The sequence below is a fragment of the Ursus americanus genome, chromosome 33 (genome assembly GCF_024610735.1).
Source record: "Ursus americanus isolate L20-20 chromosome 33, mUrsAme1.1.p, whole genome shotgun sequence".
Taxonomy (NCBI): domain Eukaryota; kingdom Metazoa; phylum Chordata; class Mammalia; order Carnivora; family Ursidae; genus Ursus; species Ursus americanus.
Window position 1 is genome coordinate 4,560,014 of NC_142159.1, and position 21,659 is coordinate 4,581,672.

The following is a 21,659-nucleotide window of genomic DNA, read 5'->3' on the forward strand; positions in this document are numbered from 1 at the left end:
GCAAGATGCCTGATACAGTGTCGCTGGCACCAGGGCAAAAGAGAGCACTGGTGGCCACCATGCTCTTCATGGCCATCAGAGGCTGGTTGGTGATGGGAGTGCCAGTGGAGGGGTATTTTGGGGGAAAGAAGGGGTCTGCTTTAATTTATTAGAGCCCTGTATTAAAGGTGTTTGGGAAGCCTGAATTCCAGTCCTTAACCTTATACTGTTGCATTTCTCAGTCCTTCTATTCTGGAAGTATGCCATTGAAACTCTTTCTGTGGACTACTTTATAAAGTGTTCAGGAAATATTTGTTCGGGCATTGATTTATTAAAACAAGAAAACAAAAATTACCCAAGTCATGTTACTTCTCAGTCGCTAAAATCTTTGCCTTATTTGTGTTCTTCCAGAATGTATTTAACAAGCCAAAAGGAACAAACTCTTCAGTGGCGCCCCCGTCTCAGGGCCAAGTGGTTGTAAGCCCACCCTCTGGGTCAGCAGTGTCGGCTGCAGGAGGTACCGCCCCTGCCGGTTCCGGTTCCCGTCCCACTGGCTCCGTCAGCAGTTCTGCCTCTGCCACAGCCGGCTTCCGGCCTCTTGCTGCCCAATCCCAGCAAGTTGCTGTAGCTCGGACACTTGTTAAACTCAAGTGTCAACACTGTAGCCATCTGTTTGCCACAAAACCAGAACTCCTTTTCTACAAGGTAAAGAGAAATCGTGAAAGGGTTGGAATATAAACATATCCATCAGAAGCATTTGTCTTTTCATCTTTGACGGTCACTTAATTTGCTTTGAAATGAGAAGAATGGTTTCTTAAAGGTAAAACAACACTTTAATTAGGTCTTAATGACTGTTTTTTTTTTTTTTTTTCCTGTGCAGGGTAAAATGTTTCTGTTTTGTGGCAAAACTTGCTCTGATGAATACAAAAAGAAAAATAAAGTTATGGCAATGTGTGACTACTGTAAACTGCAGAAAATTATAAAGGAGACTGTCCGATTCTCAGGGGTTGATAAGCCATTCTGTAGCGAAGGTAAAGAAAACAAGCAGTTCAGTTTTATCCACAGAGCATGTTGTTATAAAGTAATTCATACTGAGTGGGGCCATTCATCTGTAATTAATTTTCAAGTAATTTTGTTTTATGAGGTATAATTGGAGGCTTTTTTCTTGGGTTGATGCTTACTTAACTATTTTTTATACTGAAGTCACTTTGAAGTCTATACTTTTAAATGTTAATACTTGAAAAAATTTTTTTCAAGATTTATTTATTTTAGAAAAAGAGAGCACATGGCAGGGAGGAGCAGAGGAAAAGAGAGTCTTAAGCAGACTGCACGCTGGGCACAGAGCCCAATGTGGGGCTTGATCCCATGACCCTGAGATCATGAGCTGAGCTGAAACCAAGAGTTGGATGCTCAGCTGACTGCACCACCCAGGCGCCCTGAAGAAAATTTTAAATATTGTAATATATTTGTGATATGATTGGCTTGTGATGATTTTTTAAATTACAGTAATCTTAAATAAATTGCTTTAAAGCTCAAAAAAGACTTTCGAAAGATAATTAGGTCAATGGTATTAGTATAGAGTGTAAAAAATCTCTTCATAAGTTTAGCAATGACTTGAGAGATCTTTCTGTTCTTGCACCCACTTGTAAAGAGGGTACTTAAGCAATTACTGCTTCTTGGCTTAAGAAACTTTTATATCTCTGATGTTTCTGAAAATAGATGGCCTAATATTTAGAGTATATTTAAAAGGTGATACGAGTTTGTTTTGTGAATATAGAGACTATGCTTGCTCCTATCCTCGAAGCAAGTGATTATGTCAGGTATGTAGAAATTAGCTTAGCTGGTACCTGAGACTGTGGAAACTCACTTTATCTCCTTTAGGTTAATGTAAGTTTGATGTTTCTTCCTTTCATCCCTTCTGGTTCTCAGTTTGCAAATTCCTCTCTGCCCGTGACTTTGGAGAACGATGGGGAAATTACTGTAAGATGTGCAGTTATTGCTCACAGACATCCCCTAATTTGGTAGAAAATCGATTGGAGGGCAAGTTAGAAGAGTTTTGTTGTGAAGATTGCATGTCCAAATTTACAGTTTTGTTTTATCAGGTAAATGTAACATACCTTTTTGGCTTTCTGAAGTTAGTACAAATTATTTTCTTAAAATATATTTGGATCATGTGAAGTAAAATTTAGTGTTTAGAGCTGGGTAAAATAAATTATGGGCTCCTAAAACAAACTTTAATTGAATAGAAATACAAAATTTTGTGGGTAAAGAATATAGGATTTCTAGAGACGTTGTTGTTTGAACATATGTTCCTTGTATTTTTATATTTTGCTTTCTCTTCAGGCATATCGACCTTATGGATAACAATTCTTTCAAGTTAGAACCTTACATTGTTATGTTGTCTTAAGTGGCTCTCTCAGAAGGTTACTGTGATGAATTAGAAGTCAGACCTTGTTCTCACTTAATAGGTCAAGTGACTATGACTGACCTCCTTACTCACTACCTTTTAAAAAAATTACTTTTTTGGAAGGCTAACTGTGAAAGCTACAATTAATTGAACCACTAATACACACCCAGTGCTTCATAAATGTATTACTACCAATTTATAAATCAGGAAAAAGAGCAAGAGCCAAGGAGGATAAGTAATGTACCCTTCGAGAAGCTGGTAGGTGATAGTTAGACAGCATCTGTAACACTTGAGTGAAATCATCTGTTTTTTTTTTTTTTTCTACCTACCCTCTAAAATATAATCTTGGCGGAGAAGTATGTCTTTATCATAACTATATGACCGGGAAACTATCTCAGTGCTCAAGACAAAGGATACCTAGTTAAATATTTTTTGAAGAATCAATTACAACTCCAAAGTCCATATTCTTTCTCCTGCATTATGCTGCTTCTTAACCTCTTAAAAGTAGAACCTATCTTTAGAGTCCTTCATCCAAAATTTTGAAAATGGGAGATCAATTTTTATATTCTATATATTGAGGGCATCTATGTGGAAACAAATAAGTATATCTATTTTTAACCGCATTATTTTAAACCTTGTATTTTGTGATCTCACCTGACTTTTACATCCTGTTTTCATAGTGCCTTCTGGTTTTATGATTAATGTTATCATTTCATTATTTTGTGGTTTTAAGCCTATCCTGTCTTACATTTCTCTCTCAGATGGCCAAGTGTGATGGCTGTAAACGACAGGGTAAGCTAAGTGAGTCCATAAAATGGCGAGGAAACATCAAACATTTCTGTAACTTATTTTGTGTCTTGGAGTTTTGTCATCGGCAAATTATGAATGATCCTCTTTCACAAAATAAAGGTAAAATTAAACTTGGCTAACAGGATCTTTATGTCAGTGCTAGGATATACTATTAGCACACGTAGTTGTAAATAATATAATGAAAACAAAATTTTACTGGATTCAAATAGCTTGGATTTCCTTAAATTTTCCTGTAAGAATTCTTAACGATTGCCCTTCAGGGAGAGTTAATCCTGATGTTTTTTGCTATCATAGTCAAACACATCAAGAAATCAGTAAATGTTGTAAGTGCTAATTTTATAGGAAAGTTAGATTTGATTGCTTTTGAATTTATTTATACATAAGTCACTTCCACTAAGAGATATATGTCATTCAGTTAATAAACTAGAAAAAAAAAAAAAAAGAAAAACAGGGCAAACAAAGGGAGAGGCTATAAGTACGTTAATATAGTTTCTGTGACTGGCGTAAGATTTGATCCAGAGCTTGCTTATAGCCAAGGAAAAAGAACCAACACATTAATTATATCAGAAAACATAAAGTAGACCAGTTCTTCATAGGTAGCAAAGTTTTTTTGGCTAAGAATAAAAGAATTTTGCAAGTAGGACAGCTAATATGGTCAAAATATCCAGATGAATAGATACATATGTGGCGTGTTCTTAAAGTAGCTCCTTGAAGTAGTGCTTCTCTGAGTTAGGTTCAAACCATTTGGTATTGTGCTCTCTGATCAAAGCCTGGAGTGCTGTTGACTTGACAGAATCCATGTGCTTTGTCCTTAAAGTCTGGCCCTTGTCTACCTTTGCAGTCTTACTGGTCATCACCTTAATCCCATATGCCACTTGCCAGCGTTTTATGTCATCATCCAGTCCCGAAGACCAGCCAGTTCACTGGTAGAAGTTTCATTTTATCACATGGGTTGGCAAAAAACCATTTAATGGGCAGGTGCCTCACCAACTTATTTTTTAAAATTATCATGTTAAATTTTTATTGGAAGCAAGTTTAGGCGAAGGAGGTTTTAATATTCACTAATAGAGAAGGCCAGTTGATTGTGAAGCTAATACCTATATTTTTACATGTTAAATAGCATTTGAAGTTTATAATTTTAGAGAATCAGCCTGTCTTTAAGTCCAAATGAATGTTAATCTGACCAGAATAATTCTTTACACAGAGTTAGATATTTGCGCTGCTCCTTGAAAACTTAGTTGTTAAACAGGGTTTTTTTGTGTGTGTGTAACCCTTTTGTTTACACGAGGTCTTTTTTACTTTAATCAGTAAACATTTATAAGGTGCAGACTGCTTCAGTGGAGCTCCCTTCTGCAAGGAAAAATACAACACCAGTTATAACCAGTGTGGTGTCATTGGCAAAAATATCTCCTACGCAGCCTACAGGGAGCACTAACAGTGTTTTAAAAGGTATGACTTGACATAAAGGCATTTAGTTAGACTGTAGAGGTGAATGCTGTGTAGTCTAAGTAGGTTTTGTTGCTAATATTTACATTTATATTTATATAAGGAAACATGGCCCTTTTTCTCAGAGGGAAGTAGGTAGCAAGTAGGTTGCCTGGGTAGAGAAGGAGTGGCATGTATAGTTTATTTTTTTTAAGAACCTAAGTGATTTCAATGTAGTTGCCTTTATCACTGGAGATTCTAATACAGCTGGATGAGATTGAGGCCCAAGAATCTTTACCAGGCAGCCCAGATGATATTGATGTCCAGTTTCCTTGGACCATTTTTTGTGAAATTCTGGACTAGACTCTGGCCCACCTTAGTAAGAGGAAAGCAGTTTCTTGGTCTCAGCGTTTACATCTGTATATCCTGGGGATAATGTATGTTTTAATTTATACCAGGTGCAGTTACTAAAGAGGCAGCAAAGATCATCGAAGATGTAAGTTTTATTGTTAATATTTTTCCTCATAATGCCACTTGTGTTTATTTTCATTTTGGATGTAGCATTCTAATACGTACCTGAATATATTTCTGTTTGCAGCTTACTCTTGTAAAAAAGAGTAATCTATTATGTGCTAGTTTTGTTTTGGGATCTTAAAGTTACATCATTAATAAGAATGCGTTTCTGATTTATTTCATTGTGTTCTGTCTCCTTAATTTCTTTAAATACTTGTTAATTCCATCTGGTTGCTTATTTTTCTCTTTTACTACATTCAAGTATTTTTTTTTTTTTAAGAAATATCTCTCTTTCTTGGGAAAGATTTCTTTTTTTTTTTTTTTTAAGATTTTATTTATTTATGTGACAGAGAGACAGCCAGCGAGAGAGGGAACACAGCAGGCGAGTGAGAGAGGAAGAAGCAGGCTCCCAGCAGAGGAGCCCGATGTGGGACTCGATCCCGGAATGCTGGGATCACGCCCTGAGCCGAAGGCAGACGCTTTAACGACTGCGCTACCCAGGCGCCCCTCAAGTATTTTTCTTTAAGACTAGAAAGTCTCTTGAGGGGCGCCTGGGTGGCTCAGTCAGTTAAAGTGTTTTGATTTCAGCTCAGATCTTGATCTCAGGGTTCAAGCCCCATGTTGGGCTCCATGCTGGGTATGGAACCTAGGAAGGAAGGAAGGAAGGAAGGAAGGAAGGAAGGAAGGAAGGAAGGAAGGGAGGGAGGGAGGGAGGGAGGGAGGGAGGGAGGGAGGGAGGGAGGGAGGGAGGGAGGAAGGAAGAGGAAGGAAGGAAAGAAGGAAAGAACGGGAGGGAGGAGAAAGTCTCTTGAAAAAGTTCATTGTGGTGTTTTATGCATCTTCAAATTATGTGAGGCTGAAAATAGTGCAAAGTAAAAATACATTTAAATTCCCACTTTATGTCTCAAATTTGAAATATTGTGAAACTTTCCAAAATTAAAAAAAATATTTTGAAGAAATGCATAATTTCAAATCTGGCAGCCTGAAAGGATTGCAAACTATGTCATTGTTGTCCGTGTCTTGTGTTAGCAGGAAACCAAATTCCCATCATCCTTTATCAATATCATAGGAACCTAATGTATCAGATCTTTCTTGGGTTAACGTTTTTGGTGACTGTTTTTGGCTGTTCTCTTAACATTTGTTTTTGGTATAATTAAAAATATTTTTATATATCATACAACATTGTTATTCAAATTCATTAAGTAGTGGTGCTAGTGCTAAAAATGTGCCCCAAATGCAGTATCTTTGGAACAGAAGTTAGATGTTACAAAGCTCTGTGATGAAGTCCAGGCCTCGGCTGTGAACCCCCATGCTGTTCATTTAGGAGAGTGAAACCTGCCGAATATTAGAGATAATGCTCAAAACCCCCCCCCAAAAGCAGCATTAAAGAGGGCGCATCATTTAGTTCACATAAAAATATCTTCTAACCAGGCAAAAATAATGGAATAAATGGGAAAAAATCCTGGCAACAGAGCTGCAAGATCAGTGCTGCCGTAATGCAGCCCTAAGGCCAAGCCATCGCCTGTGCTAAGGCATGACGTGTTTTGATGATTTGAAAGGAATTGAAAGGGAGACAAAAAGGTTTACTACAAGTCATGGCTGGCTTTCCAATTTTAAAGCCTACCGAGGTTTTAAGAATACAAAAATGAGCAAGCGAGCTGTATCTGCTAACTGAAGCTACCAAAACATTTCAGCTTTACCATAATCTAAAGAGGCTTTAACTGGGGAGACAGCCTCACACCTAGTACAGAATCTGTGAAAGTGGTAGAGAAGGTGAATTTGTGCAAGGTTGGTGAAGGGGATGTTGACATTTTGCTTGGGTTGTTCTCCATGGATCAATAAAGGAAGACTTGCTACAATTAGAAAAACAGGGCCCCAGCAGTTAGCCTGGGCCTTCAGCACAACAGCCAGCAGTGAAGTAACTGGCATATGCTTTTGGCCATATTCCAGCAGCAATTGCTGTTATTAAAGGAAATGATTCAAAGGTGGATTGCTGTTTCATGGTGGCAAGGTGAAAAATGGACAGTGTGTCTGCATATCAAGACATCTTCAGTGGGAAAAAAAAAAACGCTCAGTGAAAAAAAAAATGAGAGGCAAGAACCAGCCACGTTAGATCCATTTGTTAGAAGTCTTCCAAGGACTCAGACTAGCATTCCTGGTGATATGAAGAGAGAACTTCCGCTAATTTGATACTTTTTAACTCTTCCCTTACTTGTGTTGTTGGAAGATGATAATGATAACTTCTACTTAATTATTTTCAGGCAGAATACTACATTAGTTAATGAAATACCATTAAGTTAACTTTGTATATTGTGTATTATACGTTATATTTTTAAATTACATGATCAGTTAATTGCTGTTACAGAATTAATTCTGTTATTAACCATATAACTATAAAATTAAGTATTAATGTACTGCATTTTATACTATACTAATATACTGTGCTTAATACATTATTAGTATGTATTATTAAAGTGTTCTAGAGGGGCGCCTGGGTGGCTCAGTCGATTAAGCGACTGCCTTCGCTTAGGTCATGATGGAGGTCCTGGGATTCAGTTCCTCATCTGGCGCCTTGCTCAGCGGGCAGCCTGCTTCTCCTTCTGCATGCCACTCCCCCTGCTTGTGTGCACGCACTCTCTTTCTCTCTGACAAATAAATAAATAAAAATCTTTAAAATTAAAAAAAAAATTGAAAAAAAAAGTGTTTGCCTTGGCTCAGGTCATGATCTCAGGGTCCTGGGATTGAGCCCCTTCTGGGGCTCCCTTCTTGGCTGGGAGTCTGTTTGTCCCTCTCCCTCTGCCCCTCCCCACCGCTCATGTATGCTCTCTCTCAAATAAATGAAATCTTACAAAAAAAAAAAAAGAGAACATTCTATATTGGTTGTAGATTTATGTATTCTGAGAATGCATCCCTCCTCTATATGTATGGGACAGTCAGTTTGAATTATTCAGGGTTTTCAGGAATACATCTCTCATATTAAGTGTGACTGCCCTATATATTTTTTCCCCTATGTGGAGTACCTCTGTAATTCACCAGTCATTTAACCTGTGTTATAGAATAGCTCTGATTAATATTTTCAGTTTAGCCTGTAGCAAGTATAATAATAAATAATGTAGTACTCTTACAATGTTTAAAAACCTGACGGTTTTAGAATCTTTTTTTGTTTCTCTGGGGCTTTAGTGTGAATCTCCTTCAAGTTATTTAAATAGTCTTAAATTTCAGGGAAAGGTGAGATACCGTAAAGTACAAAGGAGAAAATCTGCAAGTCAGTGAACTTTCTATAAAGATCTAGGTAGTAAATGTTTTAGACCTTGCAGGCCATACAGACTCTGTTGCAACTCCTCACCTCTGCCATTGTAGTGCGGAAGTAGCCATAGGCCATCCATAAATGAGCGAGTGGCTGTGTTCCAATAAAATTATTTTAACAGAAACAGGTGGTGGACTGGACTTGGTCTACTCCATACTTTGCCAATTCCCGCTCTACTGTATTCCCACCATTGAGAATTAACCATTATTAGATTGGGCTTATTTGCTTAGTTTTTTTTCTCTCCTCTCTCTTTTTTTCTTTTAAAATTTAAGTTTCTTTTTAAAAGATTTATTTTAGAGAGAGAGCGAGCGAGAGCACAGGGGGGAAGGGGAGAGGGAGAGAGAGAATCTCAAGCAGACTCCCTGCTGAGCGATTCCATGACCCCGAGATCATGCCCTGAGCCGAAATCAAAAGTCAGAAGCTCAACCGACTAAGCCACCCGGACGCCCCTAAGTTTTTTTCTTTAATTGAAGTATAGTTTGACATACTGTATCCTTTTAGTTTCAGGAGTATATCAGTACATCATAGTGATTAGATATTTTTATACATTACAAAATGATTGCCACAATAAGTCTGGTTACCATCTGTCACCAAAGTTATTACGTTTCTTACGCTGTACATTACATCCCCATGGCTTATTTATAACTAAGTTTTGTCCCTCTTAATCCCCTTCACCTGTTTTGCCTGCCCCCCCAACCTCACCCTCTCTCTGATAACCAACAGTTTTCTTTATGTTTGAGTCTGTTTCTGTTTTGCTCTATTTGTTTTATTTTTTAGATTCTACAAAGTGAAATCCTATGGTACTTGTCTTTCTCTGTTTGACTTATTTCATTTATTTCACTTTGCATAACATCCTCTAGGTCCATCTGTGTTGTTGCAATGGCAAGATTTCATTCTTTGTTACGGCTGAGTTATATTCCTGTGTGTGTGCACACGCACGTGCGTGCATCACATCTTCTTTATCCATCCATCTATCAGTGAACACTTAGGTTGCTTCTATATCTTGGCTATTGTAAATAATGCTGCACTGAACTTTGGGGTGCATGTCTCTTTACTTTGGTGTTTTGGTTTTCTTTGGATAAATTCCCAGAAGTGGAATTGCTGGATCATATGGTAGTTTTATTTTTAATTTTTTGAGGAAACTCTATACCGTTTTCCATGGGGGCTGCACCAGTATACATTCTCACCAACAATGCAGGAGGGTTTTTTTCCTACATCCTTGCCAACACTTGTAATTTTTTGTCTTTTTTATAATATATAATCTGACAGGTTTGAGGTGATAAATCGTTGTGGTTTTAATTTGTTTAATTTAATTTAATTTCCCTGATAATGGTGATGTTGATCATCTCGTCATGTGTCTGTTGACCATCTGTATGTCTTCTTGGGAAAAATGCTTGTTGAAGTCCTCTGCCTATTTTTTAACTGGGTTGTTTACTTTTTTGATATTAAGTTGTGTAAGTTCTTCGTATATTTTGGATATTGACCCCTTATCAGATAGATGATTTGCAAATATTTTCTCCCTTTCAGTAGATTGCCTTTTCATTTTGTTTATCATTTCCCTCTTTGTGTAGAAGCTTTTCAGTTTGATATAATTCTGTTTATTTTAGCTTTTGTTGCTCTTGCCAAAAAAATGTTGCTAATACCAATGTCAAATAGCTAACTTCCTGGGGTGCCTGGGTGGCTCAGTCAGTTGAGTGTCCAATTCTTGGTTTTGGCTCTGGTTGTGATCTCTGGGTTGTGAGATTGAGCCCTCTGTTGGGTTCTGTGCTGAGCGAGGAGTCTGCTTGAGAGATTCTCTCTCTCCCTCTCCCCACCTCTTCTCCTCCCCCCGCTCGTGCTCTTTCTCTCTCTCTCAAATAAATAAATAAAAATCTTCTAAAGGAAGTAGCTAACTTCCTATGTTTTCTTCTAGGAGTTTTACGGTTTCAGCTCTTATATTCAGGTCTTTAATCCATTTCATATTTATTTTTCTATGTGGTGTAAGATAGTTTCAAAGTAGGCTCTTCACGCAACATGGAGCCTGATGTGGGGCTTGAACTCACAACCCTGACATCAAGACCTGAGCTGAGATCAAGAGTCAGACGCTTAACCAACTGAGCCACTCAGGCATCCCTAGTTTCATTCTTTTGCATGTAGTTGTTGAGTTTTCCTCAACACCGTTTATTGAAGATATTGTCTTTTATCCGCTATATATTCATGTCTCCTTTGGTGTAGATTGATTGACCATATATGGGTGGGTTTATTTCTGGGTTCTCTGTTCTATTCCATTGATCTATGTGTCTGTTTTCATGCCAGTACCATACTGTTTTGGTTACTAGAGCTTTGTAGTATAGTTTGAAATCAGGGAGTGTGATACCTTCAGCTTTGTTTTTCTTTCTCAAGATTGCTTTGGCTAGTCTAGGTCTTTGTGGTTTCATACAAATTTTAGAATTCTTTGTTTTAGTTCTGTGAGAAATGTTGTTGGTATTTTGGTGGGAATTGCATTGAATCTGTAGATTGCTTTGGGTAGTATGGGTGTTTTGACAATATTAATTCTTCCAATCCATGAACATGGTATAGCTTCCATTTATTTGTATCTTCTTCAATTTCTTTCATCAGTGTCTTGTAGTTTTCAGGGTACAGATCTTTTATCTCTTTGATTAAATTTATTGCTAGGTATTTTATTCTTTTTGATGCAATTGTAAGTGGGATTTTAAAAAATTTTCTCTAATAGCTCATGATTAGTGTATATAAATGCAACTCATTTTTGTATGTTAATTTTGTATCCTGTGACTAATTTGTTTATTAGTTTATTGACTGCTGTATAATATTTTATGAAAGTAACACATTTTATTTATCCATTGCCCTATTGATGAACACTTCCAATTTTTAACCTGTAAAATATCTGCTATAATGAACATCCTTGCATATGTCTCCATGTGAACGTGTGCAGGTGTTTGTCTAGTGTAGGTATGAAAGAGTGGAATTTTGGAGTCAAAGAGTATTTGTAATTTTAGTTTTTAAAATGGCTATTTCAGTTTTTGTTCCCACCAGCAGTTTATGATCGTACTCATTTCCCACAGCCTTGCATCATTTAATGTTGTCAGATTTAAACTTGTTTTTTTGTCAATCTGTTTAGTAACATTTTATTGTCTTACTTTGCAGGTCACTAATTACTAGCATGTTTGCTTATATTTCTATGTTTTTGAACATTTGAATTTTCTTTGAATTTCCTGTTTTTGATTTTCCCCCATTTTTGTGTTGAAAATTTTCCTTATCAATTTATAGAATTTCTTTATATATTCCGGATTTGCCCCCACTTCTTTCTACTCGTTTTCATTGATACAAAAACATGCAGTAATACTTAATATCTATTTTAAAAAAATCCTTTAACAGCATAGCCCTCTAGCTATTGTCCTATTTCTCTGCTCTCCATTTTAGAAAAACTCCCCTAAGGGTGGCCTCTACTTCCTGCCTCAATTTCCTTATCCGTTATCTTTCCTTAACTTACTTAAGTCAGGTTGTCCACTGACTTAAGTCCACCGAAGCTGCTCTTGTCAAGGTTGCCATCAGCCTTTATTTTGCAAATCCAATGGTCAATTTTCAGTTCTCATTTTACCTATCCTTTACCCATACCCTCATTTTCCCCTTCCTTCTTGAAATACCTTCTTCAGCTTCCAGGTCAGCATACCTCTCCTTTATCTCAACCTACATTACTTCCCAGGGACTCAATACAGTCCTGTGGTTTTAAACACCACCTAGATGGTGGTTTATTCCCAGATTCATTTCTCTTGTCATGACCTCTGAGCTCCAGATTTATGTATCCAGCTGCCTACTTGACATACACACTTAGGTGATTTAATAGCCATCTCAAATAATATGTCTAAATCAGAACACTTCTATTTTCCCTCAGACTTCCTCTCTAGTGTTCCTTACTTCTTACCACTCCTATTGCTACCTCCTTTGTCTGAGGCACCATCATCTTTTCTCTGGTTCATTGCAGTGACTACCTACCTGTCTTTCTGCTTCTATTCTTGCTCTTTGCATTTTTTTCCTCCTCGTTGTTAGCAGAATGATCTTAAAACAAATCAGATTGTCACGCGACTGCTTAAAAACCTTCAGTGAAATTCTGAAAAAGATAAAGAAGGGGGAAGAGCCGGTTTCCGAAATTATAGTAAAATTCTAAATTTTATAAAGTGAGGTAGTTAAACCAACTGATACGGAAGCCATGAATAGACAACTGAATAGAAAAGAAGTCCAGGGGTGCCTGAGTGGCCCAGTTGGTTGAGCATCTGCCTTCGGCTCAGATTGAGCCCCCCCGCATCAGGTTCCCTGCTCCAGGGGGAGTCTGCTTCTCCCTCTCCCTCTGCCTGTCACTCCCCCTGCTTGTGCTCGCTCTCTCTCTCTGTCAAATAAATAAATAAAATCTTTAAAGAAAAGTCCAGAAATAGACCTGAATATATATGCAAATTTAGAAATAATAAAGATGGCATTCAGATCAGTAGGAGATTGAGATTATTCAGTAAATAGTGACAATTGAGTATACATATGGAAGAAAATACAGTTGGATTTGTATCTTACAAGTTACACCAAAAGGAAGTCCTGATGCAGAAGACATTTAAGTATAAAAAAAATAATAAAGTAGTAGGAAAAAATACAGGAAAGAATTCAAATGCAGAAGTGGGTAGTCTTTCTAAATATGTCACATAACCCAGAAGCCATAAAAGATTTGTTTGGGAAATTCAGCTACATTTCAAAGTCAAAAGATATGAAAAAAATTATAAGATTGCAGTTCATGTCATGAAAAGCTAGCTTTTTTCATATGTAAAGAGCTGCTATGAATCAATAAAAAGACCCAGCACCCATTAGGAAAATGGGCAAAACTATGATCCTTCAGTTTACAGACTATGATATAAAAATTGTTCTTAAACATATGCAAAGATATTCAACTTCAAAATTAGAGAAATGGCAGTTAGAACTACAGTTTTATCAGATTGCCAAAGATAAAAATGATGGATAACACTGTTAAGGCATTTTTACATATTGTCAATAGCAGTTGGTAAAACTGCTACAGAGAGCAATTTAGTAAAACTTGTTAAAATTTAAAATGTAAATACCATATCACCAAGGAACTCCATTTTTAGGAATTTATCCTTCAGATACATTTCACACATTTATAAAATGAAGTATATACGGGGATGATTGTGGCATTGTTTGTAGTAGCAAAGGCTTGAAAACAACCAAATTGTTTCATCAGTAGTCAGAGCCACTGTGAGTTCATCCTGAGTTACTGTGTGAACTAGAAAAAAAATAGGCCTAAATGGGTAGGTCCTGAAATATACCCCTCTCCTATCTTATACTTAGTCATGTGGCCTGGTAAGTGGAGTTCCCTTCACAAGCATACGCAGCAGCTCTTTGGGGACTGTAGTTAAAATAAATATGCTATATCCATACCCGTAGAATACTATGTGCTTAAAAAGAATGTGGGAGCTATATCTGTACAGACATAGAGCAGTCTCATATATAATAAACGAAAAAGACAAAATGGTATAGCATACTGCCGCTTGTATTTTAAACACACACACAAACCACATGCCTATACATATGTATAGAAAGCTCTGGAAGGCAGCCAGTAAATAGATAATAGTGGTTGCCTTTGAGGAGAACTGAATGACTGAGGCAGAATTTTAAGAGAGGGAATTATTATTTTTTCATTGTTAAATGTTTAAATCTTTGAATTTTCTGTCATGTGTTACAGTGCTCATTCAAAAAATATGCCTAGAAATTTTTTAAAAGCTAAAGGAAAACAGGGCACAAGACAGGAGTAGATAGTTCACAGAAGAGGAAAAACTAATAATGCTTAAGCATGCAAAATACCCAACCACACTACTGTTTGGTAATTTTCCATTTATTGAGAAATAGCAAAAAGTTTCATAGTACTGTGTTAACTAGAGTGTTGGGAAACAGGCTCACATACATTGCTGAAGGTCATATAATTTGATATAATATCCTTCTGTGGAAAGCTGTTTGGCTGTACCATCATAATTAAAACCTTCTGACCCACCAAACCGTACTTATAAATATATAAAACCTTAATTATAAATATACTGGCACATGTAGAATTAATTTATATGTAGGAATATTTATTATAGCATTGTTTGTAATAGCAGATATTTTTAACATTCACTGTTTAGCAGCAGAGACTCTTCAGATTACCTCCGGTACATTGAATGTATAAAGCTGCTACTACGGCAGCTTTATACGAAGTTTTGTAAATATTCCTCTGTGATAGCTTGCTCTGAGTACAGTGCAAGGTGCTAGAACCTCACTGATTATATGCTACCAATTTGTAGTCAGAAGCAACTTAATTATAGGGACCATCTCTAGAAGGATGTATAGGGAACTGGGGACAGTGGTTGTGTTCAAGGTTGAGTCTGGATAGAGGGCAGACGGAAAACTTAATTTTCATATATATTTTTAAAGATATTTATCTGAGAGCACACATGGAGGGGGGTGGCAGAGAGAGAGGGAGTCTTTTTTTTTTTTTTTTTTTTTAAGATTTTATTTATTTGTCAGAGAGCAAGTGAGAGCAAGGAGCCCGATGTGGGACTCGATCCCAGGACCCTGGGATCATGACCTGAGCCAAAGGCAGATGCTTAAATGACTGAGCCACCCAGGCATCCCAGGCTGAGGGAGTCTTAAGCAGACTCCGCGCTGAGCATGGAGCCTGAGGCAGGGCTCAATGTCATGACCCCAACTATTTGAGCTGAAACCAAGAGTTGCGCCACCCAGGTGCCCCTTCATGTATATACTTTTATACCTTTTCTATTATTACATAATTCAAAATTATTACATCTACTCCCTGTTTAAAAGGTAAATATAGCGGCACCTGCTCCGCAGGGAGTCTGCTTCTCCCTCTGCCGCTGCCTCTGCACTTGCTGTCTCTCAAATAAATAAATAAAATCTTAAAATAAAATTAAAAGTAAATGTAAATAAAATCTGCAGTGGCTTTCCATCACATTTAAAATACAATCCTAATTTCTTGTTGTTTTTAAAACTAAGACCTCCAGATCCTACACGATTTGGCTTCTGCCTGCTTCTTCAAACATTTCATTCTAGCCCCCGCTTACTTTATCTCAGTCTTGTTCTCGTCTCTGTTCCTAAAGCACGCCGAACTCTTTCCCACTTGACGGCTTTTGCGTCTGTAATCCCACTGCCTGGAGTCCTCTGGCTTCAGGCCTTTACATGGTTTGCTCTTTTGAGTATTCAGAAGATCTCTGCTCAATGTGTATTCCAAAAATACCCCTCCTCTACACTATCACCCTCCATTCCCTTATCTTGCTCTCTTTCTTTCATAGCACTTAGCACTACCTGGAATTATACATTATATATTTGCTTTACTTTTTATCTTCTGTGTCTCCCTATAGAATGTAAAGCCCATAAAAGCAGGACTTTCTTTGTCTTGTTTTTTGCTGTATCCCCAGGGCTTAGGACAGTGCCTGGTTTACAGTAAATATTCGGTAAATATTTATTGAATGGAAAACATGTTTTCAGTACATTCTCCAACTGTGTTGCTTATCCTTCAGCTTTGTTTTATAAAGACCTTTATTTGCAAAAAAAAGTTCAAGGTAGTCAAATGTATTAGTCTTTTCTATTTTGTTTTTAACTCTTTTGTGTTTTGTTTAAGAATACCTTCTCCTTGGGGTGCCTGGGTGGCTCAGTCCTGGGATGGAGCCCCTGCTTCTCCCTCTCCCACTCCCCCTGCTTGTGTTCCCTCTCTCGCTGGCTGTCTCTCTCTGTCAAATAAATAAATAAAATCTTAAAAAAAAAAAAAAAGAATACCTTCTCCTTGGGGTGCCTGGCTGGTTGGTCAGTAGAGCATACAACTCTTGATCTTGGGTTGTATGTTCGAGCCCCATGTTGGGTGTAGAGATTACTTAAAACAAAAAATCTTTAAAAAGAGAATACCTTCTCTTTGTTCTGGTCATTTGAAAGTTCTCCAGTGATTTGATTTGATATGATTTGATTTGATTTTTAAGATTTTTAAAAATTTTTAAGTAATCTCTCCTCCCAATGTGGGGCTTGAACCCACAACCCCAAGATCAAGAGTTGCATGCTCTGCTGACTGAGCCAGCCATGTGCCCCTTTCCATTGATTTTAAAATTTTATTTTTTTTTAATGTTGAGGTCTTTGATCAATATGGAATATATTTTTACATATGGTTTGAGATTGGATCTAATTTTTCTGAATAGCCAATTGTCCTAATCAGCAAAGATTGTTTTCACTGTTTTGATTGTCCTTACTATAGGCAGAGTGGGTTTTTTTAAATTAATAAATGGAATGGATACTGATTACAAGAATTAGAAATTAATGTATATTTTTATTTTAATTTATTTTTTTTTAAAGATTTTTATTTATTTATTTGACAGAGATAGAGACAGCCAGCGAGAGAGGGAACACAAGCAGGGGGAGTGGGAGAGGAAGAAGCAGGCTCATAGCGGAGGAGCCTGATGTGGGGCTCGATCCCATAACGCCGGGATCATGCCCTGAGCCGAAAGCAGACACCTAACCGCTGTGCCACCCAGGCGCCCCTAGTGTATATTTTTTAAAGTAACTTCTTTATTGCAACTGCTCTTTCAGAATTACATTTCTTTTGCTGTGTGCCATGTTTCAATTGATACAATTATGGTCAGTGATAAGGTACTAAAAAAACATCTCTTTTTGGTTTCTAATTTGTTTTTAACTAGGGAAGCACACAGACAGATGCCATGAAACTTCTATCTTCCCAGTCTCCCAGGCTTTTAAAAAACAAAGCAATATTGTGCAAGCCTGTCACACAGACCAAGGCCACCTCTTGCAAACCACATACGCAACACAAGGAGTGTCAGACAGGTATGTGTCCTTGCGCTCTCCATACGTACAAAGTTACTCTGTTTTGTTTGTTTTTGTTTTTTTAGGAAAGGCAAAGAAAATCATTTACAGTTTCTTAAATGTGAAAACATTCATTCTTGTTTGAACATCTAATTTATTCCTTTTATAATTATTGTCATTAACACTAGTAACTACTAAATTGAATCCATCTGCCCACATAGCGTTATGTGTAGAGTGGACAGACATCTCTGTGTGTGCATTGCTGTTTTTCAGATGTACAAACTATTATAACTACTAAGGTACAAATTTATTTAAAAGCATTAGTGATTTAACCTTAGTTCTTTTTTAAAAACGCCGTGAATTGATTTGTCATTTACTAAAAGTATAACTGTGTCTGAAGTGTTGGTGGTCAGGAAAATTATTTTAATTCATACTTGGAAAGGTTGTAAACTGTTCCCCTGATCCATGTTAACTGCCACTACCTTTCTATTTTTAGTTACTTGTGTAGCCTACTCTGCCCGAAACAGTTTTTGATTTTTGTTTTTAATGATAATATTACTACCCAGAATATACTGTATTTAAAAGCATAGTCTGTCAACAAGTAATCATGAGTTTTTATGGAGGGTGCCTTTCTTTTGGTAGGAGTCAAAGAGAATCCTGTTTTCCTTCCAAAGTAAATTTGTTTGTTTCACATTCCTGTTAAAATGATATACTCTTTGTGTACGTGAATTTATATGTGGAAGGTAGTGAAGGATCTGTGGACATCTGTATGTGTGCGTATGTGTGTGCTCATACAGGTTTTTAGAATTTCTAGATTGAATATTGGATTGTTTAAAATACACTGTTGTGAACTGCTTTTTCATTTGACATTGCTCATCAGAAACATTCCATATCAATATAAATTTAAATATACATTGCGATTCTTAACGGACGCATAGATTACAAAGTATCCATCCCCCTAAGATTGGACATTGAGATTGCTTTTAGTTATTTTATATTATAAACAGTGTTAAGTTGTGTAAATGGATTTTTGTTTACTTGTCTAATTATGTCCTTAGGATCAATCCTAAGTAGTAGAATTTCAGATTCAAAAGCTATCATAGATTTTTCAGGCTTTTGATATGTGTTACAGAATTGAAAAATTACATCAGTGTTTGAGAACATCCATTTCTCTTTACTCTCGTGGACACTGGGTATTCTAATAATTAACCTTTAGTTTTTTCCTCAACTTTAATTTGGAAAAATTTCAGAATTCAGAAAGATTGAAAATATGACACAATGAACATTAATACATCCTTCATCTCGATTCACCAGATGTTAACTTTTTGAAACGTTTACTTTCCCTTTTATCTGAAAATTTTAAAAGTAAAGTAATTTGTTCTTAATTTGATGTGTCCGGTGGACTTCAGCCCTAATGCCAGTAATCTATTGAATACCTAGCATTGCTAGTTCACGTACTGCAGCCTACAGTTTTGCTTTAGTTAGTGGCCAGGTTTTGGGCAAGGAGAAATTCAGTTTTTAACGGCACCATGGAAGTATCATGGTTTGGGTTTCAACTTTAATGAGTGTATGCTTTTGACAAATATAAGTAGTAATAAAATATAAATTTTAAATGTGTGGGGGAAAACAAAGAATATGGCTTATTTCTTCTTGAAAATAACAGTGATTCAAATATTTCATTCAGATTTCCCTATGCCTAATGAGAAACATGACGCGGAACTTGAGTCTCCACCTGCAAAGAAAAAAAGAATAGGTTTTTTCCAGACTTGTGATGCGGAATATTTAAAAGTTGGTTTTATCATCTGTCCAGGATCAAAAGAAAGTTCACCAAGGCCACAGTGTGTCATTTGTGGAGAAATTTTACCCACCGAAAATATGAAGCCAGCAAATCTTTCTCATCATTTGAAGACAAAACATTCAGAATTAGAAAACAAACCGGTAGATTTTTTTGAACAAAAATCTCTTGAAATGGAATGTCAAAATAGTTCTTTAAAAAAATGTTTACTAGTTGAAAAGTCACTTGTGAAAGCTTCTTATTTAGTTGCTTTTCAAATTGCTGCCAGCAAGAAGCCGTTCTCCATTGCTGAAGAATTAATTAAACCGTATTTAGTAGAGATGTGTTCAGAAGTTTTGGGTTCAAGTGCTGGAGACAAAATGAAAACCATTCCTCTTTCTAATAATACGATTGGACACAGGATTGATGAACTGTCCGCAGACATTGAAGATCAGCTGATTCAGAAAGTCAGAAAGTCCAAGTGGTTTGCCCTCCAGGTAGATGAATCATCGGAAATCTCAAATATCACCCTTCTTTTGTGCTACATACGGTTCATTGATTATGATTGCAGTGATATAAAAGAAGAATTACTATGTTGCATTGAAATGCCTTCTCAAGTAACTGGTTTTGACATATTTGAACTAATAAAAAAATACATTGACAGTAAATCTCTGAATTGGAAACATTGTGTTGGTCTCTGTACAGATGGGGCTGCAAGCATGACTGGCAGGTGTTCTGGTTTAAGGGCAAAAATTCAAGAAATTGCCACGAACACAGTGGCATTTACACACTGCTTTATTCACCGTGAACATTTAGCAGCGGCAAAGTTGTCTCCACGCTTACATGAAATTCTTTTGCAGTCAGCACAAATTTTAAGTTTTATAAAGAGCAATGCATTGAATTCACGAATGTTGACAATTTTGTGTGAAGAAATGGGGTCTGAGCATGTGAATTTACCACTTCATGCTGAAGTACGTTGGCTATCGAGAGGGAGAATTTTAACAAGATTATTTGAATTACGACATGAAATTGAAATTTTTTTAAACCAAAAGCATTCAGATTTGGCCAGGTATTTTCTTGATGAGGAATGGGTTGCAAAGCTGGCCTATTTATCAGATATTTTTTCACTTATAAATGAACTCAATTCAAGTCTCCAAGGAACTATGACTACTCTCTTCAGTTTGTATAATAAAATGGATATATTTAAGGAAAAGTTAAAAATGTGGTTGAAGCGCACACAAGAGAATGATTATGACATGTTCCCTTCATTTTCCGAATTCTTAAACTCATCAGACTTAAATATGAGAGGCATTGCAGGCATTATTTCTGAGCACCTGGAAGGACTTTCTCAAATGTTCCATGACTGTTACCCACCAGAAGACGACTTGCGTTCAGGAAATTTGTGGATAATTAATCCTTTTATGAATCACCAAAATACTAATCTCACAGACTTTGAAGAAGAAAAGCTAGTAGAGCTATCTTCGGATTTGGAATTACAATCAGTATTTAAATCAATGTCTGTAACTCAGTTTTGGATAAATGCCAAGACAAGTTACCCAGAACTCCATGAAAAGGCAATGAAGTTTTTGTTGCCTTTTTCAACTATTTATTTATGTGATGCTACATTTTCTGCTTTGACGGAGTCAAAACAAAGAAATCTCTTGGTTTCTGGTTCTGCTCTAAGACTTGCAGTCACATCTTTAATTCCAAGGATAGAAAAATTAGTAAAGGAGAAAGAATAGTAACATGGCTATTGCTTATTATCAAAGTCTATAATTTTGTGTTAAATTTTGTATAAGTTCCCTAAAATATAATTTCCTAATGTGGATATGTGTTTTCAGTGATTAAATAAGTGTTTTAAATATTTTTCTTTTTGTTGAGGAATTTAATAATAATGCATTTATATCTAGTTGTATAAAAATTTTACTATAGTCTAAGGTAGAGAACTTAGCTATTTTTTTTTTAAAGATTTTATTTATTTGACAGAGATAGAGACAGCCAGCGAGAGAGGGAACAGAAGCAGGGGGAGTGGGAGAGGGAGAAGCAGGCTCATAGCAGAGGAGCCTGATGGGGGGCTCGATCCCACAACGCCGGGATCACGCCCTGAGCCGAAGGCAGACGCTTAACCGCTGTGCCACCCAGGCGCCCCAGAACTTAGCTATTTGATCGATTGATTGGATAATCTGGATTAGAGACAAAAATGAGGGTAACAAAAGGCCCCTTTATAACATACCAGCACACCTGGACGTTGAAACCGCTTGGCCCTTAGAAACACATGGGACGTTGCAGTCTTCAACCAGGCAGCCCCCTATTCCGGCAGGTTGTGTGTAAGTATAAAACCAAGATCTGAGGAACTCCCGGGTGGCTCAGTTGGTTAGGAGTCTGCCTTTGGCTTGGGTCTTGGATCTCAGGGTCCTGGGATTGAGTCCCACACGAGGCTCCCTGCTCAGCGGGGAGCCTGCTTCTCCCTCTTCCTGTCACTCCCCCACTTGTGCTCTGTCCCTCTTTCTCTAATTCATAAAGTGAAAATTGTTTAGAAAAACAAAAAAACCCCCCAAGATCTGAGCTGCTTGGCTAACCAGAAATGGAAGCAG

General features: G+C 37.0%; 1 protein-coding gene across 5 annotated transcripts in view; it reads left to right on the forward strand.

Moving 5' to 3' along the window:
- Positions 1 to 20,969, forward strand: part of ZMYM6 (zinc finger MYM-type containing 6) — a 40,366-nt gene extending 19,397 nt beyond the window's left edge. For all 5 annotated transcript variants that reach the window (XM_045782329.2, XM_045782330.2, XM_045782327.2 and 2 more), the window contains 8 exons: positions 391 to 684; positions 860 to 1,010; positions 1,909 to 2,081; positions 3,148 to 3,295; positions 4,505 to 4,645; positions 5,080 to 5,117; positions 17,168 to 17,312; positions 18,976 to 20,969. In XM_045782329.2, coding sequence (XP_045638285.1) covers positions 391 to 684; positions 860 to 1,010; positions 1,909 to 2,081; positions 3,148 to 3,295; positions 4,505 to 4,645; positions 5,080 to 5,117; positions 17,168 to 17,312; positions 18,976 to 20,807 — 2,922 coding nt within the window. In that variant the 3' untranslated portion in view covers positions 20,808 to 20,969. The remainder of the gene's footprint in view (positions 1 to 390; positions 685 to 859; positions 1,011 to 1,908; positions 2,082 to 3,147; positions 3,296 to 4,504; positions 4,646 to 5,079; positions 5,118 to 17,167; positions 17,313 to 18,975) is intronic.
- The last annotated feature ends 690 nt before the right edge of the window (positions 20,970 to 21,659 follow it).